At 48.8% G+C, this 27,040-nt stretch overlaps 1 protein-coding gene across 4 annotated transcripts in view; it reads left to right on the plus strand.

Moving 5' to 3' along the window:
* The window catches only part of LOC124184397 (teneurin-m), a 344,914-nt gene that overhangs the window by 101,153 nt on the left and 216,721 nt on the right, over positions 1–27,040 (plus strand). For all 4 annotated transcript variants that reach the window (XM_046574032.1, XM_046574034.1, XM_046574035.1 and 1 more), the window contains exon 2: positions 19,139–19,220. In XM_046574032.1, coding sequence (XP_046429988.1) covers positions 19,205–19,220 — 16 coding nt within the window. In that variant the 5' untranslated portion in view covers positions 19,139–19,204. The remainder of the gene's footprint in view (positions 1–19,138; positions 19,221–27,040) is intronic.

The following is a 27,040-nucleotide window of genomic DNA, read 5'->3' on the forward strand; positions in this document are numbered from 1 at the left end:
AGATAAAACAGGTGAAACTTTAACTTGGTCGATTTGAGAGAACAGAGCGGTGTAGCCACAATATCGAGGGTACTTAATTTCTGTATACAGTATCATTTCGAATTTCCGAGTTATTTACTTGACGAAAGTTTAATAATCTGAGATCTTCGGTCCTCGGAGGGCTGGGGATCAAGAGGAGGGAGATTATCGGAGCCGGCAGAGCCGCGCGACTCGTTCGGTATTCACACCAAACTTCTTTCCAATCTGACTCATGAATCTTATCAAAGCCTCATTAAATCTTACCAATCAGATATGCGCCAGGCTCGAGCACAATAAGCGGTTTCGGGGCGGCCCGATGCTCGCGGGTATAAAATATACCATACATATACCGTTGCGGCAGATGCTGAACGCGAACAGTTACCGCACCTTGCCGCCGCACAGCCTCTTCTTCTGCCTCCCGGCTAGCTCCTCGTTATCTGCACCGAGTCTCGTGTGACTCCGACCGCGAGCCAACCTCACCCCGAAGCCCGTCTCGACTTATCTCCGCAAGTTCATCCCTGCCACGCGCGCACGATCCTTCAAGTTAGTCACCCACCGTGCGGCCCGAACCGCCGGGAAAATGGTTGAAATAAAAAAAGTAATTCGTAAGGGTGTCAAACGCGGCACCGCGATCCGCAGGTGCGACTCGCTGGTTTGACTTTGCGGCGATTGCGAACCGAAACGTCGCAGCTGCGGCGAGAAATTTCGGGGATACTAATCCGGAGAATCTTCTCCGATTGACATTCGGGTTCTAATGGCGGTCCGACCGCGTCCCGATCAAAATACCTCTCAATAATCCTCATCCGAATCCCGAGGACCACTTTCGAACTTTAACCAGAGTGACCGGGGACCAAGAATTCGAGCAGCGGCCCGATGGGCGAGAGATACCTGCAAGGCAGAGATTGGGTCCATTACGCGTTAATGCCCGTGTAACCAACGGCCCCAACAGCGGACCCGTTTGCGGAGCAGCTGTCACGACAGGTTCCCGGACCGCGGTTCGAGCGGCGTTAGGACGGTAGGTAGGTAACGATTTCCGAGTCGGCTAGATATAAGGCGGATCGGACCGGGGCCTGATCCTCTTTTTATCCTCTTTCGTTGCGATCATCGCCGCTGCGTGTGAGACGGGGTGGGAATTGTGCGCGAAAGTTGACGCGCGTCAAACTCTCATCGTCGGGTTACACGCGATATTAAATATGTCCGCCTGCCCGTCGAGCTTGAATAACGGATTCGCGACGCGTTGTAGAATCGTGGCGTCGGCGAGGACTCACGGGGTAACTCCACGAACGAGAGGGGCTGAATTTATGTAGAGCACGAGCAATACGGCGGGCTTCATACATCACCCGTCGGCCAACAAAACCAGCCACCCGACCCACCCCCTTCCATTCAGGATTCACCCCTATCCTTCGCCAGCCGAGCCTTACACGCCGCCTAAAGACGCCGAGGGGCGAGAGAGGGGGAACGATGGAAGATGAGGTAGCGGATGACGGGGGATTGCGTTTCTTACCGGGAGGAAAATATAATCTCTGAACACGACAGCTCATAAATATGCCTGCACGGGGCAAATCAATCAATGACTGTTTGCGTTCAATCGTATAACCTGCAGCCGCTCGGCCCCTCACGAGCAGCTTTCACAAGCCTCCGAGTATACGAGTGTTCTCTAAAAGCAGCGGAGCATCGTAGACGTGAAGTGTAATCCGGCCCCATTTCCGGCCTCGTATCGTCACTTTCATAGTCAGCGAAATTCCGAACTACTGTAAAAACCTGTCATGAGATTACAAGAATCTTTAAAAGATTCCTCCATCACTCGGATAGACATGATCGAGAATACATCTGACTGGATGTATTGCAGAAGCTTTCAACGGATTCTTACAGAGCTTTCAGGATCATTGGTCACGCTCTGCCCTGCACGACTCGCTGCAGTAACTTGAGAAGGAGATCTGATCGCGGATCGCCCACGCAAGCAGCGTCTCGACGGTCAAGTTTCCGCCGGACGAAACCGCGGGCGAAGGTTCTAGGGACAATGGCGGCCACGCGGCGGTACGTCTTAATGAGACCGAAGGGCCACAAATCTCCGGTTAACGAGAACGGCGCCCGAGGGTACGCGGAGAACGGGAAACCCGGAGTCGAGGGTACGTGTTTGTGTCCCTGGAGGGCGAAGCCGATCCAGAGGAGCTGGATGAAGGAAAAAAAACGTCCGGGAACGAGGGGGCGGAGACGAGGCGTGCACTTCGCGCCGATCGTGGGCAGGTGAGCAGGTGGCCGACGGACCGAACCGCATCTCAAACGAGGTGTGAACCTTTCAGGTGTCCTGGGGCACGGGGCAGCGACTGTTCACCGGATATAAATTCAACCCCTTTCTTTGCCGATATTTTGTTTTCAAAGGTCCCCGCTTCTCTTCCGGGGGTTGTGTCAGCGCGTGTGGAAATTTACTTAGGCACCCACCGATCGGGAAATCGCATTTTAATTCCTGGCGTCGCGGCGTCGCTCTGCGGCTGCGGCCGGGCCGCGCAGACGCGGATCCCCGAGTGTAAGCCAGGCCCGTCAGTGTGTTTACGTGTAATTACATCAGCCTTGATATCGTCGGGTGAAAATAATAAGGTCGGCCCGCGTCAAGTAATTACCTTGTATCAGGTTTGTAAGAGGCCGGTATACGGTGGAACCCCGAGAAGCCATCCGACACATTAGAATCTAATAATACGTTATTACGTTTCGGCGCGTCGACGAGTTCCCCTGAGCTTATATACTCGTTTTCAACGACGCTTTAAGACGCCTCCAGACAACCCGGTCTACGGATCGAGATGGCTTGTTAGCGACTTGGATGGAAGCTCACAATTACCCGGGAACCCTCCTCTATTATTGCTCGCTGACTATCAACGCTCGACGCATAGATGTAATCGCTTTTAAATACCACCTTCGACGCAACCGTAACTTTTACTTTTCGTTTTTCTCTGCCGCTGATCGTAGGCGCCAGCCTGAGATTTTTCGTGAAACAGGCTGATGTTCGTAAATGATTGACGGAACAAAGGAAAGAAAATTCGCTTTGCGAAACGTGCGGGAAGTTTGAAGAGTTGCGTTCATTTCCGGTACCACTCGAAGCGGGAGATGTGAAATTGTGCTTACAATTAAACTCGACTCGGTAATCTATGCGGGCTCTGAAATTATTTATACCTACATACCGAGTCGGATAACGTCGCGATATATGAGCGTGAAGTGTTTCTGCATGTTTGGCTGTTGGCGGTCGGATTACAACTTGTGTTTTACCCGCAGCCCCGTAACTAGGTAAACCGCAGAACCAAACTGAGTTGCGTAGTTCGCGTTTCATTACAATTGATTTTGCTTCTAATTACTCTTCGTAACAATACATACGGAGTTTCATCTCACGGACTTGAATCAATGTGTGTTTAACATAATCATCGCAAATTTACCTCATTTCGCGCGTACAAGTAAGGGAAACAACATGATTAGACATAAATGGTGGATGCGCCAAATTCGTATCTCAGAAAAAATCTCCTCTCAGTAATTTGCAACAGTTTTTTTTAGGTCACCACAGCGGCGATGTGCATCGAGTTGGTAACGCAGGTAAAAAAACGCGGTTGCAGAGAATTCTGTTGTCTGAGGAGGAGATTGGAAAGGTAGCTCTGATACTTCCAGCTGGTGCTTAGAAAAATAAGCGAGGGATGGCGGTGAAGGGTGTTGGATAAATAAATGCGATGAGATAACTGGGACGCGCAGTTGCTTTACAATTTATTTACTAGTCAGGACTTGGTGGAATACCGAGGAAACGAGGAACATTGTGACACCCCAAGTAAAATAAAGTATTTTCTCTCGGTTGGGTAACGAGCTCCTGTGACAAGAGGGAGGGCTGGAAGTAGACGAAAAAAAGCCTCGTGTTTAACTCATTGAGGAAATGCTTTTGACTGGAAATTGTAGGGAAATACCCGGCTGCAGAGCGCATTCAAACTGTCCTCGCGATGATGACGACGACGCTGATGATGATGATGATAATTTCAGAAAACAAAACGAATCCTCGACTGTCAATAGCTTGTTATACATACGCGCATTTTAGTCAAAAATTGGCGTCCAGTTAAGGTAACAAGATAGCAGACAAAGCGTAGGAAAATAAAACAGACGAACGCGGTGTTCCTCGGAGTGGTAAAACGTATTTTTCTTTTTTTTACTGAAAAACTTTTATCGTACTGCAGCGATGGAGATGCACACATTGGATTTTCGCGCTAGAAAGAGGCGGAGGAAAGGAGAAAAAGATCAGACAAGCTTTTTCTCGATTGTCTAGATCATAAGCTACAATTCCCGACAGCAGTTTGCCAGTTTTTCCCCACAACGAAGAGAGTCGCGCTCCGATTTACATGCGGCGAATATTCCACGGCTAAAATTGGTTACGGTGAATAAAATTTCTCGACGATAAAATAGAAATAGATGGAAAACAGTAGAGGAACAAAAAAAAAACCTCGTTCATCCCGAGGGTAAAGTTTGATCGGTTTTGAAAAACGCTGGCACCGAGTTTCTCATATGTAAAGGAAATCGTGCATATATAGTCTCTAGTCAAGAGTCACCGCTAAAAAATGATAAGATCGTACGGTATTCACTCAACTGATGAAAAGCTTCCAAAAATCGATTCTACGGCAAAAAGTTTCCAGCCTTCGAAAATCGCAAGAATGCCGAGCTTCAAATCATCTCGACTATAGACGTCAAAGTGCATCCGTCATAACGAAAGCTGTTCCAAGTTCCCTGAGGGTAATATGCGGGATATCTGATCGAGGGGAGAATTCGACCGGGGGAAAAGGGGCCGGAAGATCCGATCGCAGATCTCACGTTGAGACCGGATATTAGCCGATATAGGGCGGTTCGTAGGCAGGGAAACCGGAGCGAAGCCTGAGTGGTATGGTTGGGTAATTCGAACGCAATGGAAGACGACTTGGCTGCCTTGCAATCTTGCTGCTTGTAGATAAGGCTAATTACTATTGTTTCTGTACACAATGGGTTTCTAGCTTTCCCCAACCTCCGACCCGCTGCAATCGTGTTGATATTTGCATCGCAGCACGGTTTTCCTTCGTCGAGCATCCGAAAGTCGTTAAAGCGAACGATGGCTTTTTCTCATTTCCTATTAACGCTATCTCCCAATATCAACATTTGCCACAGATTTCGCTGCGTCTTCCCCAGTAAGAGCAACTTGGCAGAGTAAAGTCTATGCAGAGGCAGCAGATCCATAGCCACGTTAGGCGAATCCCCCCCCTTTTAACCGTTAGGGGAGGAAACGTCGAAGTTTTTCCATCGTTATGAAAATTTACGGATTTTAAATGCCAGAGGAAAAGGGTCGTCAGAAGTTGGAACAAAAGTTGGCCCTCCTTATCTGTTTCACGGTCGAGTACCGTAGCACGTAGAGTAATGCAGTTATTTCGTTAAGATAATAAGGGATGAATTATGAAAACGACTCGCACCGTAACCGGTGGAATTATACTAGTTGGAAAAAGTCTCTCACCACGCGATAAACAAACCGATCAGATTGCATGACAGGCCGTCTGTCTCTCGATCTTTTTCCCAGCATCCAAAAACAAATTTAAATCTGAATCGAAACTTAATCACGAATCGTTGACTCAGCCTCCCCAGCTCGCGTGATTCGGCCAGCGAGATTTTCTCGCGTAGTAAAAGCGTTCAATTCCGCTTTGCCGTGTCTCGAGTGATAGCAAATTGAACTGTCCCAAGGTGCTCGGTTCTCGAGAGCGAGCGCGTGTCACGCGCATGGCAAACTTCCGGAAGCTGGAGGAGACGAATGAGAAACGAGGTTGTGAACGTAAGTGGATGGTTAATTTGTCAAACGGTGACGCTAAGCAGCCAACTCAAGAACTGCGATGCCATAGCTCATCCCGATGTGCCAGACGATGGAGATCCGTTCGTCCTCCGACATCCACGGCCCGCGACCTGTCAACAGGTGGAACAGAGCACAGCCGAGATGCAGGTGTCTGCAATGGCGTGATGGAAGGAACAGCAGACCTGGGCAGACGGGAGTAGCGATGAAATCGAGCTTTTCTCCCGCTGCTTCGGCGGCCAGAAGCGACGAGGTCGGTCAGCGCTTGGCGCCGGTCGAAAACCCCTGGCAAAAGTGACCCTCGGGCTATAGTGGACCAGCCCGGAGCAACCTGGACGTAGGGATGTAGTTGGATTGCACAGGCTGCTTGACTACGGTGTGCCAAATTACAAACAATGGAGCCGCAATGTTCCCTGTCCAATATAAACAAGTCAAGCGTAAAGTTACCAACTTCACCGACGCCCGTCACATCCTGCTTTAGTACCGAACAAACTTTCTCGCTATTTCAAATCCACTCCAAAGTAGATATTAATATCAGTGACGATCCAATGAATCCGGTTTCACGATCGCGTCGACTCCGGTTGGAGATTATTGAGTGATCATCGTTTCAGCTGTCGCTTTCAATTTGAAAAAATTGATCGCTGATCGTCGAGCGTCCGTACGTACAACGAGACATTGAGATGTTTGTCTCGTCGCGGAATTTTCTGAAACAATTTCGACGCCCGCCTTGTTCGGTATATACTTATATAGTATTACGCTTGAAATTCCGACACGGGAGAAATTCAGTTGTATTTTATCCAGCTGCTTTATCCCGGGACTTGTCACAGTTTAACATTACCATCGGTCCGGAGCTAGGCAGCATCTGCCGCGTGTATTTCTATGCTTCGTTTCTCCCCGTAGATTTCACTCAACTCTCTCTTATTCCTCCCTCTGCAATTCCAGCCAACTCGGTATCTTCATTACGCAGCTTTGTCGCCGTTTCGCCGTTCTCGCTTAATTCACTAACGATAAGTTCAGACGATTTCCGACTTCCTCCACCGCCTCGTAAACGCATCCAAACAAAGTATGGATAGACGGTCGAATTAGCCGCGTGTTACCCGGTCCCGTCTTTATTCAGGCGCAAACTTTTCTCGACAAGAGTCATGCGCCCGGAGACACAGAGCAAAAAACGAAACGAAGGGAGGGAAAGGACGCCGGTCCATACATCATCGCTATCTATCGACGCCCCATCACTCTCACTTTCACCCGATCATTCCCACAGGCTGCATCTCGGGTCGGTATCAGCACCAGCTTCCCTCTCCCATCCTGAAGCAGGAGGAGGACGACGTCGAAGGCTCGCGTATATTCTACCATTTTACGTCATATCTGTGAGTTTTTATGCGACCGGTTTACTGCCGCTGGCTGGCCGGTGTCCATTTAGCGAGCGGATCGTTTTCCCGCGCGACTTTCCAATCGGCGATTCAGCCTCGACTGCCGAAGGCCCGCGTTAAGATCCCCGCGAAACGATAACAAGGTATCCATGCCGCCTCGGGCCGGGTCAAGCCTTCCAACCCCGCCCGCCTTTTCGTCCCTTTGCCTCGAAAAGCGCCCGACGTCCTGCCGGATCACGCGAGGTCCAGCCTCGCGTATTTTGTATCGCCGAAATATCGTCACTTTACGAGATACTTTCGACAGAAAGCGCCAGGACGGCTCTAGGAAATCGCCATTCATGGCTTCCATATTCGAAACACGACATTCTATGCCCTCCGGAGCCCAAAAGGATCGAGCCTTGTGTTCCGTGAATGGGGGTTGACCTTCGGGGTTTTACGGGATCGGATCGCCGAGCTTCCATTCTCTCCGATTCGAAGCGGCTGGAGATTTCCCATTTCCCTGACTCGCTGTCGCGCTTCTCTAACGACGAGCTTTTTTCTCCTACGAGTCGCAAGTGCCCTACTCCATCGATTGGATGACGGTAACGAATAGGTGATGATGCAAAGAATTATAACCGTCAATCAGCGGATGGAGTTTCGGACTTTGGGCTGACCGAAGCCCTGGAGAACCGGAAATAGGGGTTGAGGTAGCATAAATTATGACAGACTGCCGCAGTGGGACGCGGCGTGCCGATATTCGGATACGAGTGGACACGAGGCTGATATTCGTGCGTCGTACACGTTGAAATTTTATCGACATGTCTGCATTTATGCGACAAGCGTGTCCTGGCCGAGTTTCCGGTACCCGCGGGAGTCGCCGGGGCATTTCGATGCGAGTACGTTGATATAAACACGGGGTTAAACGGGCACCTGGATCAGCAGCAGCTCTACGTTCGATCCATGATATAAACGAATTACGCCGACGCCTGCAGTATGGATCGGAGCAATTATAATATTTACCACGCGAACAGAGCCGCTCGACGTTGTATTCATTGTGTCAGCGATTGTGACGTGGCCTGTACCTACCAACTGCGGAACACACACACACCGCTGTTCAATATTTCAATGCTGCACCGAGGGACGTTTTCCGGGTTTCCGCGTCCCCCGGGACGGCGGAAAAGCGCCGGGAGACACGCGGGCGTCGGTGATACGGGTCTCAATCGGGCTGCCCGATAACGTTCCTTCGTTGTCCCATAATTCATGCCGTTTTCGGAAGTTCCGTTGCCAGTTTAAACGTCTGACAGCTAGGCCCACCTCTTCCTTGCATAACTCGTCTCGCCGTGCCGCGGTTGCAGGGACTTTCGAAAGCTCATAAGAGGATTGGGAATTGACTCGAAACGATTTTTCAACCGTCAACGGAACTCGATTCCGCGGGCATCGCGATTTTCCTGGTACGGATAAGGCGACGAATGAAAGGCTCGAACGGTCGGCTCGTGTGCAGATTTGAAAAACAAACTTTCTTGTCAAAAAGCCAACGCTCTGAGGCAGCTCACTTCGATGGAATTTATTCTCCACCTGCGACACGCGATGCGCGTCGTCGACGTCAGTCATCTATGACTGATGAATCAATTACCCCCGACTCCCCGCGCGATCCTGGTTTGATTGATTCTCAAAGGACGGGTATAATATCAATTAACAATTATACCACGATTCGTTAAGCATCCCTGCAAATGCGGATGAGCACGACGATATTCGTTCACTCGTCACAAACCTGATATCGTTCGCCGACTGTGTAACGGAGCAGCGCGATTTCAACGTCAATAACTCTGATGCGTGTTGAATGCATTCTTTCGATCATTCAAATTGCAGTTTGCATGCTCCACAGTGTTTCACAACGCGACATCGAAAGGCACCGTTTCAGTAATCCGCATTCTCTTGCTACAAACTTTTGCCGAGATATTCAAGATGCTATCAGCGAGACATGCAGGGAAGCGAGATGTGTTACTCAATTCACGGACCCGCGGTGGCTATCAACGGATCAAATTAGCATCGCTGGAAGGTTGAGACACGCGGAGTGACCCGACCTTTCAAAGTAGGCGGTGATAAGGTGTTCCCTAGACAGGAACACGAGAAACTACTCGACGCCGTATCGTTATTCGGCAGTATAACTAATGCGGGAGCGTAGCTAGCGCAGAGAAAATGAAGGAGCAATAGTGGTTATACCGAGATTACAGTTTGTCTACCCGGTGTGTAATCTTATCCTTAGCAAGGTGGAAAAGGATGTACCCTGTACGTATACTCGAGGCTGGAAGGCCCACGGGCGTTTTGTAACATCCGAGGTATAATTCCTCAACGTCAGTTGGGCACCCGAGTTTGCCCATTGTAATCGGGCTTATTTGTCAGCAGCGGTATCTCCGCAGTCTGTGGGCACTCGGGTGTACCGAGGTCGCCCCATGCGGCGCCGTGTGGCCGGCCAACACCTATCCACGCGCCCTGGTTCGCCCCCGAGTAAGCGAGGCAGTCCCAGGAAGCGCGACCTAAGCAGGGTGATTCCGGCCTGCGAGCAGCTTTTGATACTCGCCGCGTGCGGTTCGTTGCGTTTTGGTAAAAACCCGGCGTTTACCGCGAAGGAAAAAACCTGAAACGCAAAAAGCCGGAGCGGGGGTTGCAAAAACCCGCGTGGCATATGCGCGAGATGGGCTATACGATATACCGTTTCACCCCCTCCGGTTCGCCTGATGAATGATTCTCCCTATCCGCAGGCTCGCTCTGAGTCTAAAAAACGTCACACATATCCGAACTACACACCCGGACCTCTGCGGGGTGGCGCGAATTAGGGGTTCCCCCCCCCCCCCCTCCCCGGCCCCTCGCCCGCACCACCAACTCCCTGCATATTATACACGCGACAGCCAACGTACGCTACAGGGAACGTTGAATTGGATCATGTGTGATACAGGCGAGCGCGACGGTTGTCCGAACGTCAAATATCGCGGTCAACGAAAATTGTTCATTTCTCTTCCTCTCCCTCGGCTCTGTTTGTTGTTTTCTTCTTCCCTTTTTTTCACCCTTCGGTGTTTTTCCTACCACGCAAATACAGGAATGAAAATTTCTTCCAACTTATCATCGTGCGTGTCCGCGAGGTTCGCGCGTTCATTGGAATATAACGGGAATGGGGCCTAATTGCGCCTGTCCGGGAAAAGGAAGCGTCGCGAAGAGGGGAAAGGGCGGGAAGGTTTTTTCCAGTGGACCGGAATAGGACGCGTCTCGCACCGGTCCCGTTCCGCCGCAATTATTTCATCTCTCAAGCATTCGCACTCGGATCACAGAGTCTCTTTGCCCACCGGCACTGGATGTCGCTTCGTGTTTCCGCGTTCTGCGCCTGAATATATTATGTCTCACCGGTGTGCGGACATGACGTAAGTGTAACTAAAACGACCGTGCTCGTTGTGCGGCGATCTACGCAGCACCGCTAACGAGAGCAAATTAGCTCTCCCTGCCCACCTGCCACTTCACAGACACCTAACAGGTCGCACATAAGGCTACCTGTTAAGTGGCCGAGGATGCAAATTTGTTTTCCACCATCGCTTGCCGTTTAGTTCCTGCGTTCTAGTTTCACCGTACCAAAGGGAGACATCAAACTTTTCGTGTAAAATGAACGGTTTTTTTTAAACATTTTTTATATTTTTCACCTACCCTGCAACTCCGCGTGCAACGCGACTCGAAGCCAACGTTGTGTAGACTGAATTTCGGTTCGTTTGCCACGATTTTTTCACTACTTGTATAATACGGAATCACGTAAGGACAAGATTTACTGAACATCATCCTATTGACTTGAAATTTTGGAACAAGCTGTCGTTTGATAGAAAAAAAAAATTTGAGACCAGGAAAAACTCACGATTAGCAATCAAACAATCGTCGTCAATACATGAAATAATCAAAGTGATACTCATTCATCCTGTCATTGGTTTTGGTGTTCGATATAACGAGGAAACTGAAGGCTCTCTACTATTATGGTACAAATTATACACAAATGGCCTGTTCAAAAGATCATTCCAAAGTTTTACGACCAGCAGAAATGTAACCTAGCGATAAAATACTTCGTTCTACCGAACTGGATATAAACCGGTGCACACCTGAGGAGTTCATAAAACGGTGTTCCAGGGTTCCAGGTACCAGAAGCTTGTTTGACGATGTGTAACCCGGGCGCATATTTACAACGGGTAATCGGCTACCGGCGTGCACGCGTCAAGTTCCTATCGAGAATGTGTGCATGTATATCCTTCGTCAGCAAGAGGGTAGTGTTACGTTGTCTACCGTTTGCTTCATCGGCGGTCCAACCTGCACGCGTCTCCTACAGGTACGGAGACTCGACCGCGTGAGAGTTGTCTCGTAATCGGAGATACCGTACGTTCACCGTCTCTCGGCTGGCTCGTATTACGCGTGCAGAAGCGAAGGAAGGCGTAGAGGTTCCCGAAGGAACGTTTCCAAGAACGAAATTGATTTCGCCTTATTTTTCTTAGCTCGAACGTTTCACCGCGTTGACGGAATTAACGATGGACGATGATGAGATTGCCGCTACGTCTCCGCGACAAGTTTTAATCGCAAGAGATTCAGGCGACGCGTGTAGTTGAAAAGCTGCGATAATGCTGGCTCCGTTTTTGTTCTCTAGACGATATACCCTCGCCTCTTGACCCCGATTGACGGATATGCCGGGCTGACCTCTCGCTCTGCCCTTTTCCAGTCGTTGAGAAGAAATTGATAAACGTCTTCGGAGAGATTTATTCCCACACGCCCACTCCGTCTCCGCCTCTTCCCCTTCCGTCCCATTTCTTCGACCCCGAAAGCAACGTATCAATTCCATGCTTCTAACACAATCGTCTACGAAGGGGCGTGTAATGGTTAATTTTTGACCCCGAACTGGGGGCAAATTTTAAGACATGCCGAGGAACGGAGGTACGAGATGTGTTTCGTGAAACCGAAGAGGCTCGTTCAAAAACAGAATAATAAACAACTCTTATAGGAGATGGGAATATGAGTTAACAAAATTTCCGACTAATGGTCTTTCTTACTTCTGTATTCTTATAAATATGCTACCCGAACGAAGATAACTTCCTACTTGTTATTCCGTATGCATCTTCAATTCTTTTAATCGTGTAACGGACTCCACTGACATTTAGTTATCAAGGAAAACCTGATCGGCGACGTTAAAACTCGCTTTTCAAGATTAGAAGACGCCGTTGCGGGACCGGTAATGTGGACATCACCAAATTTCTCACCAAAGTCACCATACGTGTCGACAAGATCGAGGCGTGGGCGTTGATGACAGTGACACCATCGCCGTGCGCTCATGCAAAGCGGCATTCCCAGATTGTCTATTCCCCCCCCCCCCCCCTCCCCCCTTCTGCTCTTCGCTTTATTTTTCTTCTTTCACAAGAGTAAGTTTTACAATCCAAGATGAGAGAATCAGATCTGTGGAGACGCTTCCCTTTACCGCTTCATCCCACGATGGACAAAGCTCAAGCGACAAAGTTCGACGGTTGGTATATAACAATTCGCGGCTGATCAAAGAGACACGCACGGTGGTCGTCGTCGAGGAGGTTTGACGCTTTGAAATCTTTTATCTCACTTTATCCGGGAAGCTAGAATTAGGGCGCTTGGGTTTTTGAGGGGTTAATTAACGCCGTGGCCTTCGGGCTGGCTATCTTACCTCGGATCTGGAAATTTACCGACCTCGTAAAAGACACCCGAGCTCGCCGGGGGCCGGCTGACCTGAGACGGGGTCAAAAGACCGTCGGGCCGAGAGACTGCCGGCGTCTTCATCGATACAAACCGGAGCACCGAAGAGAGCGGTTTTCATACGCGACGAGAAGAGAGGGAGGACCGCAGAGGAAACACGAGACCTTGAGGGAGGGAAACTCTGACCCCCGTGGTCTGTCTCGTCTTCCTCAAACCAGGTCGAACTGGAATGACCGGGGACGATTTGCCCCAACGTTGACGAAGGCATGGTTGGGCTAATGAAACGTTCCAATTTTTTTAAACGGCAACTCTAATCCCTGCAGGTCGTTCATTTCCGCTTTCGCCCGGTAAGCTGCGAAAATAAATACAGCAACGGCAGATGAGAGAAGGTGGAAGACGATAAAAGGTGAATTCGCAAGCTGGGCACGTGTGGGACATTGGTGTTAAACTTGACAAACTCGTAAAGACGCGGCGTTGTGCACCAATTGACGAGATAGCGTGCCTGCTGCTGCAGCTAAGATGGTGGGACAGGTACATGGGTACCCACATCGCTTGATGAAAGAAAGACAAAGATGCGAGGAACCGAGAAGAGGCTAGTGTTCTTTCTCCTAGAAGAATGAAACGGCGATAAAGAGCCTGGCTGCGTTTCCCATGTGAGAAAACTGCCCCCTTTCTCACCAGGTTGACTGTCGTATTTATCGTCAGGTTTTCATCCTGCACTTCCATCGTTCTCCCAGCCTCAGTCTTATTTTCTAAAATTTATCAAAACGACACACTCGCAACCCGCCGAGTTAAGTTATATTAAATTTTTGCCGAAGGTTGTTGCATTTAGGATTGAATTGTTATTAGGTACGCGTAAGCCTGTTATCCATGTTACTCGAGTACCGGAGACTTTATTCCTCCGTCCCGACGTACCGAGAAATGCGCTTCAATGGAAATCCGCGAATAGTTTTACCGTCCTGCTTGACTGAGTCTTCTGAAGAAAATAAGGAGGGAGAGGCCGGCGGACGCTAAGCTAACGCATGGAAATTGTAAAGTGCATCTCCTCGAGGAGCCTCTCGTGATGCTACGAGCACCCTGCACGGTGCCTCGCTCTTCGCGCATCGGGACAACGAACGCTCGAGCGTACCTGCAGGGTATATGTTACCCTGCCTACAATAATTCCGCAAAGAGGAATGCCTCGAGTAGAAGTCGCACTCAGACTTAGGATGGGATCCTCGATCGTGAAAAGAAAAGGGATCCGTGCCGGCTGGAAATAGGAGTAAGAACTCGGTCCTAAAACCGAATGAGACGGTTTATAGTTGAAGTAACTGCAGAAGTACCGGCGCTCAGTGGATTGAAACTGATTAGTAGGAACTGGCTACAGGGACGAACCTTCTCGTTGATAGATTTTTCAAAATATGTAAAAAAAACTTGCAGGAATCGATCAAGGTGCGCCTGATACACGACAGAGTAGCCAATATTTCAGACCAGAATTGAGAAGCACCGAGAATTGTGCATCGAGGGATTTTCGATTAGTTTCTGATTCCTGCCGATCGAAAATTTAATCAGGGATCGAGGTGCGTGATTTAGTGCCATTGGTGGATCTGACGAATGCAAGAAAAAAGGGGGCGCGTGGGGAAAGTTACGATGGTTAAAACCGAACGGATGGGTGGAGAAGGGTGATGGGCGAGGGGTGAGGGCCGAGGGTGGCGGACCTCAGATTTCCCAAGCGATTGTCTCGCAAAGTCTCGGAGAGTCTCGTCAGACCATTCATCGACGACGTGCCCGGACTACGCGACGTCTTCGGCGTCTCCGGTGGGCTGCAAGAAGCCCGAACTTTCGCCCTGGATATCACCCTTACTCCTGCTTCTTAAAACGCGGTAGTAGCCTCGCGTGCTTTATACGGTCCGTCGCGAAGCTTGGCTGCCAAGTGCGCGATAACGTTGATTGAAAAAAGCTCACCTAGATAGAATTCAATCCTAAAACCCTTTCTTCTCCGATTCCGGTTTTACCTCGGCCGTGACCGTCGTGCTAAGCGTCCCGACAACTCGACAATTTTTCCGCACGCGAGCATGAAACTGATAAAACAAATATAATCGAGCCCCGCATTGAAACGGGCGATCGGAAAAATGTCTGGAGAAAGATACCGCGCGTACCTCGTGAGATAACGTCGCAATGCTCGTAGATTTCGAGCGAGCGAGCTTATTTGCAAGCGAACCTTCCGACGTTTTACGCCCAAATTTTATTCCCGGGTCGGACCGCGAGGGTTCCTAGTCGCCTGGGGGCTAATTATTCAACCGGATTCCCTCCGCCGGTAGCACTGAGATAAATGCAAATATACAGAGAGATCGCGCGGAGTTACTGCACGAGTAAGAGAAAAGGCCTAAGTGGAATTCGTCATTCATCCGACAGCGAAATCTGACTTTGCCCGTTATCCGTACACCATCAATTCTAATATCCCGGCGAATAATTCGGGCTTAATGTAATTTCTCCAAGGAGAAACCTGACGATCCCTACAGTTCGGAATCGAGATATTTCACTGTCTCATATTAGATTCGGTGATTTTGCCGAATTGTGTCTCAGGAAAAAGAAAGGAAATTTTTAAATCTTGAAAAACAAGGTACACGAGGCGATCGAACGCCTCGTGGAAAAGCGTGGGGATTAATTTATATTTTAAAACACTATTTAGTATGCGTGAGCGGTGAGAAACCAAGAGAGAAATGGGGGGGGTTCAAGGCAATCGTTTGTTGGCTCGAAGCTCGGAGCTGCAGGTGCGAGTTCGAGGCTATTACCTTAGATTTATAAAGCTGCGAAACAAAGAACCTGTAAATTGTGATCTTGGATTAGTATTCCCGTTAACGCCTGCCACTTCCACGCTCTCTTTCCTCGAGCCGAGTGGGCCGCGATTTAAGCAACGAAAACTGCCAAGAGCGCATATTCGCTTCAAACATATACGAAAAAATTTCTCTTCTATAAAAGCGTATTTAAGCTGTATACACGGTAGGTTACCGGTAAAATAATCACCACCACAATTTTCGCCAAATTGACGCAATAATTTCTTCCTCACGTTGGATTGTGGTTACGGGCTTTGGACGAATCCCTCACGGCTATGAAGACGAGCATTTTTTTCCTTTACGGCGCACTCTTCCGGTTCGGTGACGGACGTTTTATGGAGACACGGCTCCGCGAAGGGTTGTTGAGACGCCGCCGTTGGCTTCGGACGACGTCAAACCTCGTACATCAAGATTTAATATAGAAACCAAACCGAGTATCGCGGAGGAGGATGAATGAAATATAAGCCCCAGGAGCTTGCAGGGTATCGCGTCTGAGGTCCGCTATTAATGTCACCAACCGGAGGCTCGATTCGGCCGTCGCCTGAACGGAGGGTGCATTCTTAATCAGGCGTTCCCCGTCCCTCGGATCCTAATAGGACGAGATAAAATAGTATTTGAGGCGAGCCTAAATCATTTCCTCAAACCTGGGTGAATAAATTGACGACGTCGCGCGTCATACCTACAATGCCTAACTGTGATCCGGCGAATATTATTCCGTCTGCCGTTTCGCAGCCCGATGGCGAAGCAGCTCGAGTCATCGATAAGCGAAAGAGAAGGCAGAAATCAATAAGTGGAATGATTTTCATTTAATAATGTAAGGCGTACAGGCGCGATTCTAATCGATGGTAACAGTTATTATACAGAGGTATATGAAATAATAATATGAGCCCGCAGACCCGAATCGCTTTAATTGACCACCCTCATGCTTGGAAATCGTGACGTCAAGCGCGTACCGCGGTTCGCTAGCTAATTTAATCACACGGTATTTTGTTACCTTCCCTTTTTCTCAAATTTTGCATAAACCGCATGAGTCATGCATGGCAAAGTCGAATCGCGGGGTAAGAACAACACTAGCACCTGAAACTAAATGTGAATAATAATTTAGGAGAAGCTTGGAACGAGAATCGTCGATGCTTTGAAAAATTTTTTGCACCGTTTTTTTCATACGTCGATAAGTTTTCTTACCGATTTTACATCGATTTCGTAATCCAGCAGACGCGCTCCATTCGAATTCAATATGAATCATGTCCAAAACAGTTATGAAACACCGAGTTTAAATACCGTGAAGATTTTAATTGGTCGTCAATCAAAATTACCGACTCTGTGCTTGACCAACAAAACGCATTGTTCTCAAACGATGCAACCCAAGTGCAGCATTTATCCGCAAGCTCTCATTAGGATTTCATGAATAATTACTTTTCAGAGTTCTCATACATGCCTATAATCGCAATTTTCCGAGCTGTTATTAACTTCCGAGTGTCAAATTAGTTCCGATTTGTTCCACCGACCGGATAGTATCGATCGTGATTCTGCATCGCGACTAAGAAGCTCGTCTATATTCTGATATGAGCTTTAATATTGGAACGCCGTTAAGTTCTCAGTGGACGATCGATATCTCCCTATGTACGCCAGCCGTGGCAGCCTCATACGTTGCCCGCTTCAAGTGGCCCACGCTCCTCTCTCTCTCTCCTCTCTCATCTATGCTCTTTTCCCTCTTTCTCTCTCCCGACTTACCGTTCCGGTCTCGCGTGCGTGCGAGCCGCCAAAGTAGCTTGCCCTCCCGCTTCTTCTTCACCTCATCTTACCCTGCACCCTCAAGCATCGTCTTAGCATGGCTCATTTAACACCTCATCCGCAATTTATAGTTCACCGCTCTAGACGTATACGTATATCGATTACCCGAGGTGTGATATTAATTCCTGAAACCAGCTAGATGGCTCAGGACGAACACATTTGAGCACACTGACATTGTTCGCTTTTGGATCAATTCAAGCTCACTCGAATGACGAAAAAAAAAATATTTCAGACAGAAAAATTACATTTCACCACTACGCACCGATTGTGTATCATCCCTGATCTCGAAACACTGTAATTACATACGTGGTCGTTATTTCCAAATATTCCACCCACCATTGGACGCATATATGAATAAGTATACGTATAAAGACGCAAAGACGACAATAGACCGCGACACATAGATTGTATATATGTCGTTCATAATCTATCTGTATCAATTTATCTTAAGCGTATCAAATTATGTCCGTGAGTGTCTTTCCTCCCTTCTTGCGCCCTCTTTTTTGTCCCCCTCGTCCTTCAGCATCCGGCTCTCGGTCCACCTCATCCGATTATTTTCCTCACCCTATCGGCAGTTTCCTTTTCCCTCCGCACAATCGACCTCTCAGAGTTTGTTATACACTTCCAAGCCACCGCCTGCCGCAGTCTTTCTCACATATTTCCGACCACCGTGAGCAGAACCATTCGCAAATTTTCCCCTTGACAACTTTCGCTCTCATATCATCGCTAATTTTCAATGGTATTTAAACTCACGGGAAGACCTGAAGCGGAGCATTCCTAATTAATTGTAGTACCGCAATTATATGGAGTGATTTAGCGGTCGATTGGTGCGGGATGGCGAGGAATTGGACAATGTCGGGAGGGTACAGCTGGGCTTGCGATTATAGTTAGCCTTGTTACGCGCAGTGTTATTAGAAGCTCGGCGCGCTGGTCTATGGGTTGTTGCTAATTAGCACGCCAGATGGACAAGCCGTTTGCGGTATTGGCTTAGTTGGCCAATAAGTTCTGCTCGTATATTACGTGGGGGTTGAGGCGTTGGCGCGTCGAGACGACGACATTCGGTGGAGAAATCGCGAGGAATGAACGTCAGAAATTACCACCGAGAGAGAGAGAGAGAGGAGGGAAGGATCGAGGCGAAATCGGCGTGTTAGTCGAGCACGAGTCGAATGCGGATGGAATGGAATGAAATGGAATTGCGGGGAGCATGTGGAGAGGCGGTATCGACGCGGCCCAGCCAAAATCAATATTTTGGTTTAATTAGACGACATTCCAATCGTCATTAAGAAGCAGCTGTTCGGCTCCTAGAACGCGTCGCGTCGCGGCGTCGCGGCGTCGGGACGCCGGTTTCATCGCTGCTCGAAATGCGTTACGAGGGTTACGTCGAGATGAGCTATATACGAGCGACGTTAATGCGGCTTCCGAATAGTTTGTAGAACTAATTTACACGCCGTTCAAAAACGACCCAACGTATACTTCGTTCCGCATTCTGCACCCGGCCTCGATAATTTCAATCCGCCTCGATATCGCTGCCCCTAATAGTCTTTGTAGTATCTTTTTTCTTTTTTTCGGGTTGATAATGAAACGTGGTTATTTTGTTTCAGGTGACATATTCCCGCTATCCCGCGACTCCGAGCAGGAGTTAAGCCCGAGGTACATGATCGGAGGAAATGAACTACACGCAAGGTAATTAACGCTGTGCGATATACATACTTATAATCAAATGGTATCCGCCCTCGGGGATTTGAGAGTATCAGAACGCGGGCTGCCGTTCAGCGGACCAGAAATAGCTATAGAAATCGTTGGGACGAATCGAATACCCATATCCAATCCCTGCCGAAACTATTGGACAAGTTAGACAAGCCGTGTACGTGAGCGGACTGAAACTTTGCAAAAGTGAACTTTCAGTCAAGCTGACAATGAGCCGCGGGGAGGAACCGGAAATCACTATCGCTACCGTTCCCAACGATCCCTGATCCCCCCGACTCTCACTTGGGAATCGCGCTGGATCTTAAGGGAGGAAATTCATTAGCGAAGAAAACAATGGAACGTCGGCAACTCAAATTAAAGAGCAAACTGTATGTATAGGTTATACCGCCCAGCTTGCGAGATCGCGGTCGTCTCGTGTAACTTTCATCATTTGCTAGTTTACCGTAAAAATCCTTGATTACATTTCAACTTCGACGTTGCGGTTCCCACTTCAGATATTACAGAACCGAACGCGTTCTAAAGTCGCAATTATTATAAGCGCAGAAAATAGAACCGTTGAATTTTATGTCACTTTTTATTTATTTATTTGCTCATTTTATTTTTTTATCCTGTGGAAGGGGGAGGGATCATGGTAATTTAATCTCAACGCGACGTTGGGGCAAATTAAATGTTTACAACTTTGTACGGGGTAATATTTTCCTCGTCCGTTGGTCACAGCTGATGTTTCATCGTCACGACGATGTGAGATAACTGGTCGTCGGTAGTTTGCGAGTTTTATACACTGTCGCAAACTGATCGCGACAGTTGAAAGAGTACTGAAACGTCGATTGTCGAACGGCATTGATCTCCGTAACTTCACAAGGCTCGGCTCTTTTCATCTCCTTGTACGAAAAATGTACCACCGAATTCTATATCCTGTCAATTTTTTCAACTCAAAACTTTTTTTCATCGGCTTGTTAGTAAACATTTTTACCCAAATTTAATCAAACTCATTATACGTGTGATTACGAAAGCGTGATACGCTGCAGCTACGCGGTGACGGAATATTGAATTAGGTCAAAAAATATGAACCCGACAAACCGGTGGATGATCAGAGTGTTTGAAATTAATTCGATGCATTAAAAATTCGATTCGTTTTCAACGAATTTTATCTGCATTTTTTTCTATGCTTATTAATTACTTTTATCCTTGCTTTGCCACCTAGCATAGAAGAATGGGGGTTGCAGGGCGTCACGAAGTGGGAGGGGTTTTTCACCCCTGCAGCAGAACGAAGCGAATGAACACGTATTTCCGGGCAGTACCTGCCTAATATACTTTCGGATTAATTCCAGTAATTTGGAGTGTCGTTTGGGGAAATTATTACCCACCGTCCTGCACATTCGCTAAATGACCCCAAATGCTCGGGTATTACACAACAATTCCCATCCAGTCAGTAGCATGACGTCACGCGTTCAACTTGCCACGACTGAATACCTGCGATTATATAATACCCAATCCCACCGTTGCAGGACGTTGGACAATTTAATAGCCTTATATGTTGTTCTCCTTTATCCTTTACGCGCTACACGTGTCTGTTCAACGTAACCGTAAGTGAATGTTATGAACAACGAGTGCGCGCGGAGATTGTGACACGTAAAGTAATCGAACGCGGGTGCAGTTCTGCAGATAATAATTATTCTATTCGCATACACGTACACCTCTGTTTCAGCACCCGCAAGACATATCCGTGCTGTGCAAGCCATCCACGAGGGTGTATAATACATGTACTTGAGCAGAGTTCTAGTCGCATCGTTCAAGAATCGCGCGCGCGGTTCATTTGCGATTCGTGAACGCAGGCAAGCAAGCAACTGCAGTAGTGCAGAGCATTGAAATGGTAATTCTGTAATAGCCGGAGTCATTAGGCAACAGAATATGTATCCGGCTTAGTAACGTGTCATGGTTGAGAAGTCGATGTAACGGAATGGATGACGGTTCTTCACCGGGTTGTACAACGAGCAATGATTCAAGTGCGCGTATATGCCTTGAATACCGCATTGATTTTTCTTCTCTTCCTTTTTCATTTTTTCAACCGCCCCCCGTTAAGCCCTGTAAAAATATCATGACGAATGCGGGAAATTACGAGTTATTATAGGTCAGTACCGGACAAAGGTTCGTTATCGCAGCCCCTTTGTCACCGGGAATTCCTTTGACGGAATGAAAATCTACTCAAACGGGTGCTACACTGCCGCTGCCGTTGCCGCTGCTGCTGCAGCACGCTGACATCAAATAAAAGCGAATAATCAAGTTCATCCGTTTCAATCAGGAAAAAAAGGAGAGGTAGAAAGAGGGGGGAAATAAAAGGAGATTATCGACGGCGTACCATGCGCGATGAAAAGCTCGTGGGATAAATGACGAGTGGACACTCGGTATCATAATCTTCCATCATCCCCCCGTCTCTCCGAGCTTTCTCTTTCTCTCTCTCTTCTCTGACCCCCTAATTTGAATTACTCTAATCAACCATGACGGACAACTTTCAATTTAACGATTCGTCGAACAATTTTGAAACATACTGGGCACTTCTTCCATCGCTTCAAATTCCCGGGTCTCAAAAAATGCGGGCACAGAGAGAAAAAAAAAGTTCACATTATTTCAGACCCATAGTAATTACCGTCAGAGAGCTTTGAAAACACTGGGTTTGATTATTTAGACTTCCTCAAAGGATAATACACGGAAATTATCGATCATAAAAAGTCAGTGAACGACCGAGATTTGAGGATTCCGCACTGATTAGCTTGACGTTTATACGACTCGAGAATTCGTGTAAATATTAGGCGTAATCCGATGACCCCTGGGCACCGGAACGTTTCAACCAAGGCTGTCACCGACGCTGTACGAAGCCATTGTTCCTTGGGTATAATTGAATTCCCAAGAGAGCCGGGGCCCGACGGGACGGCTCCTGTGAGCGCGAGGCAAGGCGAAGCGAGCCTCCCAGGGTAGTACCTGGGCTCTGATTTACCCTATTCAGGGTGAATAATGCGATATCTTGTGCAGCCGACCCCACTTTGCCGAGGTCATCGGCGACGTCACGAGTTCAATGCCAGCAGGGCGCAACATTTCCTTCGAAGGGCCTGCAGAACCTTCTCCAGGAACCCGGGAAGCCCCTCCGGATTCGGGACGGCTCCTAACGCGCCCAGAGATTTGGGTTCAATTAAGTGTTTAGCGTTGTAGTCACCCGAACCCATTACTTCCCGCTCCGGGCAATTCGCACGGTGAGTTTGAGCGAGTCTCTTTACGGTCTACCCGCCCCACTCGCCTCGATCCGGTAAATGGTAACCGGAGGTCAGGATTACCAGGATATGAATAAATTTGTCCGTTTGAAAAACTCGCCTCTCTTACACTCGCATGAGGGATCGTAACGACTCGGACTGCTGCGGCCTGCGAACCGCTAAAACTCAAGCACCGGACATTTCTTCTCCATTGCTTCGAAAGATCGGAACAATTTTAGTTCTTTCCTCTCCGGCTGCGGAAAACACTTTCACGAAGCGATGTAATTGGCGTGTGTTCAAGAGTCGGATATTCTCCACGAGTATATATCGTCCAGGGATAAATGCAAAGTAGCCGCAAGCGTGTGTCGCTGCGCCGCGGCGGCGAGTCGTAAAAGCGTCGTAAACGCACAGTTTGAGCTGTTGCAGAGACAGTGAGAATATCTGAGAAGCCCTTGAATCGGGATGAGAAGAAGGTTGTACGTGTGTCGCGTGTGCGAGATGCGGAGCAGAGAGATGCGTCGCATCTGCATCGCGCGATTCTCGCGTTAATTATACCCTCGGCAGCGTGCAGCCCAGCTCTTCACTTGAAATTCATTATTCCGCGGCTGCAGGGGTGCGCATCGATGTTTTCCAGAACGGCCCGCACGCGTTGCCCGCAAGGGGTTGAAGTTACGCACGTGACGGACACGCGGCCAGTGACGTTAGCGGGTGAACGAAGTCGCGTGGATCGTGTGCATCAAAGATAACCGCGCAACACTTCGACACGTCATAGATGACGATCTGCGTTTTCGCGTAGAACTGCGAAGGCGATCGATTAATCGCGGAGCGTTTCCGATGGAATAAATATTCCCCGTTATATGCTGAAAGGGCTAACGTGAATTATCCGGAGACGTCGTTTCGGGTGAAAGACGTGCGAGGATTCGAGTTTCCGCGTGCGGTTTCATGCGGCAGAATTCTGCTAATTGCGTGGGGCAGCTCGATGCGGCCGATCGATTAACCGCGGTGCCGAATCACTTGCGTTTAATCCTTGAGTCAAGTGTGCGCCCTGGAGCAAACAGTCAAACAGGACTCGGACGTCGAGTTGTAACCGAAAAGCGACTGACTGCACGTACCTACCCTTATATACTCGAATTGGCTGGCTGCCCCGTGACCCACGAGCCCTGACTGATTACCGAGGCATTGCGATTTGTCAATAACAATTGCAGCACTGGGCGCATAAACGTTCGTCGCGAACTGCAATTGATGGAAACATCGATTGTCCACGTAAAGCTCGACTCCGTTAGACCGATGCATCGGCAGGCAGCCACCCTTCTCTCGCCAAAGCTCGGCCGCTTTTCATCCCTGCAGACCTGCAACTGCACGCCGTAATAGACGTCAAAAGTCTGCCGTCGACTGCCGTCATCAAAGGCAACGGACTGCAGTGCACCGTGGCGGTATGAAGAGGGAGGAAATTCGTTGCCTACGTTACGCGATCACCCTTTGGATCAATCACACGCTGCACCTAACTGGTTAGAATTAGAAAGCCGATGGGAGTCGGTTACAGAAAAGCTGCGATCGAGCCGAATTCAGTGAAAAGCTAGCGTACGAGCGGCGGAATAAAATCCTGAACATAATACGCGTGCGAGAAAACTCGCGGGAAAAAGTGCAGGCTGAAGGAAGATGCGGGTGGGCCGGGACAAACAACGAATACCACGCGGACAACAATGCCTTTCAACGGAATGTCTCCGCCCGGGGCTTCCGAGTTAACAATGCCCGTTAGTTTGATTCGATGGAGAGTAGCCGGAAGGAGCGAAGGACACGGCGTACGCTGCAGGATATACCGACCACACCTCTGGTCCCCTTATCCTTCCTACGGCACGGCTCCAAACAAAGAAATGCGCCTCCGTCCGTCAATGGAAAACGATGTACCAACCGGCCGGTTTAACAAGAAACATCGGACGCGGCGACGAGATCGCGGACGCGGATAGGCAGGTATATCGGAAATAATTGGACGGTTACGCGCAGCGGAGTTGAATTGTTATTCCGGAAAGCTGCACCGGGCTGGGACTAAAAAGCCCATGAATTTTCGAGTATAATGACGCAGCGCGATAATCATCGCGAGTCGGGAATAAGACCGAGGCGCCAGGGAGGCAAAGAGTGAAAGACAGTGACTGTGTCTACGCGGGCAAATGAGGGGGTGAGAAGTGGAGGAGGGTGAATTGTATTCGATTAGCGGGACAATGCGCAATTACCAGTTAAAATGGCGTCGCGCGCAAGCTGCAACGAGGCACGCGCAACGGTAACGAGTTGCATTGTGCACTACGTCGCGTCGACGTTCTCGCGCATTGTTTTATTTGCCACGGTTGTATCGGAACGGTGAGGGCCGAGCAGGGCTTATTGTCTGTTCGGAGAGATAACGGAGGAAGTGGTGCCGCCTCCCGATAGGTCTCGCCCTTCTTCCCTCCCGCAACTTTGCAACTTTTCTTCTTCGGAGGGAACGGTGATCAACGGGAAGCTGCAACGGAAGAGACGAGGACGGAAGAGGTAATTAAATTAGCTCCAGGAGTAAGCGCAGTTTGTCTTCGAGACTCGAGTATCGGCTTCCCGGTTTCAGCCCCCTCGACTGAAGAGGCCTCCGAATCCCCCTGCTAAAAAATTATCTATATACTCGATTGGAGTGGTTTAACTTGGAGGCAGTACTGGAAACGATAACGTCGATGCTGCGTGGAGAGAGTCTCGCGAGGATATGCGACCCTTACCGAATACCCGGAAGAGTCCTTTCTTTCAGCCAGATGTTGCCCACCCTGGCCAGCATCCCTTATGAACTAAACCGGGTGCGCATCCCCGATGCCCCGCAGCTTCCAGATGCGGAGTCGAGAAGATGTCTAGCTAGGCGTGTTCGAGTGCCTCGACGAAATCAACTCCGTCCGCAAAATTGTTCGTGCGTTATGCCGGATCACGATCTGGCTACAGCCTTGTCGCGCCGTTCGGTGACAACTTTGGCGACATCCCGACAGGATTCTTTGCCGAATAGAATGCGCACTGTTCGTTTTCGAAGTTCTCATTGTCCTCGGAAGTTGGTGCGGAGAGTGTTTGCGGTACAAATGTACGGTTAGCTTATGCAAATTTCAAAGTTGAACGCGCCTTCGAGAGCGGACCGCAGCTCACTAGCTACTGCAGGTTTGCCAACAACGTTCGTACTTCGCCAAGTTGCCCGGCCTGGTTCCTGTAAACTCGGGACTCCTCCTCTCCGTTGGCGTCTGGTAAGTAACCGAGTTCATTTTCTCACTTTTCGTGGGTCCGAATTCCCGGTTACAAAAACGTAGCTGTTCCCCCGGCTTTCGCCGGGGTCGGAATCGTTACTCTTCCTCGGTGTTCATTACGGACTACGCACAGGCAGCGCACGCCGATGCGAAAGTACCTACCTTTGCCATCTCGAACAACCCCTTGCCACCCTGACGAGAAGTTACTGTTATGTCCCCGGCATCGAGACCATTCGGAACTCTGTCTCTGCGAACCGGCTCGTCCTCTAATTTGCCCCAAGCTCTGCCCGGTGATCCCTGAAAAATTTAGAACCGGATTTCGAACCGAATCACGCTTCTCCGTTCATCGTTAGATGTGCCCTTAGTTTTTTGCTCCGAATGTAAAGATGTTTCCGGAATCGGGGAGTCGAGACGCCTTACCACTTTTGATCTTCTAATTGGTGCGTCGCTGACCTCCACCTTCGTTTCCTCCTTTTCACCTATGCTTTATGGCCGACGGTATTTTAATGCCACTGTTATTTCCACTATCATAAACTAGCCCGCCCCTCGTCTCGCGGCGTGCAAAGGCCTCCAGGGTGGAATCTTGCCCGACCTTCCTCGCCACTTGACCATTATTTACACGAGCTTCCGCCCCCCTCCTCGACTAGCGCGGAGATTATATCCAAGGTGGAAATAAATTGGCACGTGATTTTTAATTAGCACTCTACGTGCGGCTATTTTTAGAGCGAGCTTTTCGCGAATCTTGTTTCGCAGCTACACAGATAACAGCTTTCTTTATTGCGCACTCGTTCATATTCCTGTCACGGATGAAAATTATGCCAGTTGTTTTTCCTGATTTTTATCACGCCAAAGGAGAAAAAGACAAGAACGTTTCAGGTTTAATCTTTAAACAGCTGCACGAGGAGCCGATATTGTTAAATGAAAAACAAGTCACGTAGAGTTCACGAAAAAATCTCTAGTTTCGTACCGCAAAATAAATAAGAGAGAACTGTGGCGAATCCGCATTAATAATCCACAACCGGTATCCCATGTTAATTCAATTTCGTGGTTTAAATATTTCACAGACTCGGATCCCTTCAAATCCGCGATCAGCTTGTATCGAAGTAGTAGCGGCAATTTTTTCAACGTAAAATTGGACTGTTACCCGAATTTTTACCGTGAATAAAATTTCGACTCGATATATGTGCGTACCGCATACTAAATATCGGAACAACGTTACGGAATTTTCAATCTCATTTGATTCACTTAAATTCGATACCTTGATATTGCTTTTTACAGGAAAAAATACCGGCTCAAATTCAATCTTCCA

The sequence above is a fragment of the Neodiprion fabricii genome, chromosome 6, assembly GCF_021155785.1.
Source record: "Neodiprion fabricii isolate iyNeoFabr1 chromosome 6, iyNeoFabr1.1, whole genome shotgun sequence".
NCBI classification, from domain to species: Eukaryota; Metazoa; Arthropoda; class Insecta; order Hymenoptera; family Diprionidae; genus Neodiprion; species Neodiprion fabricii.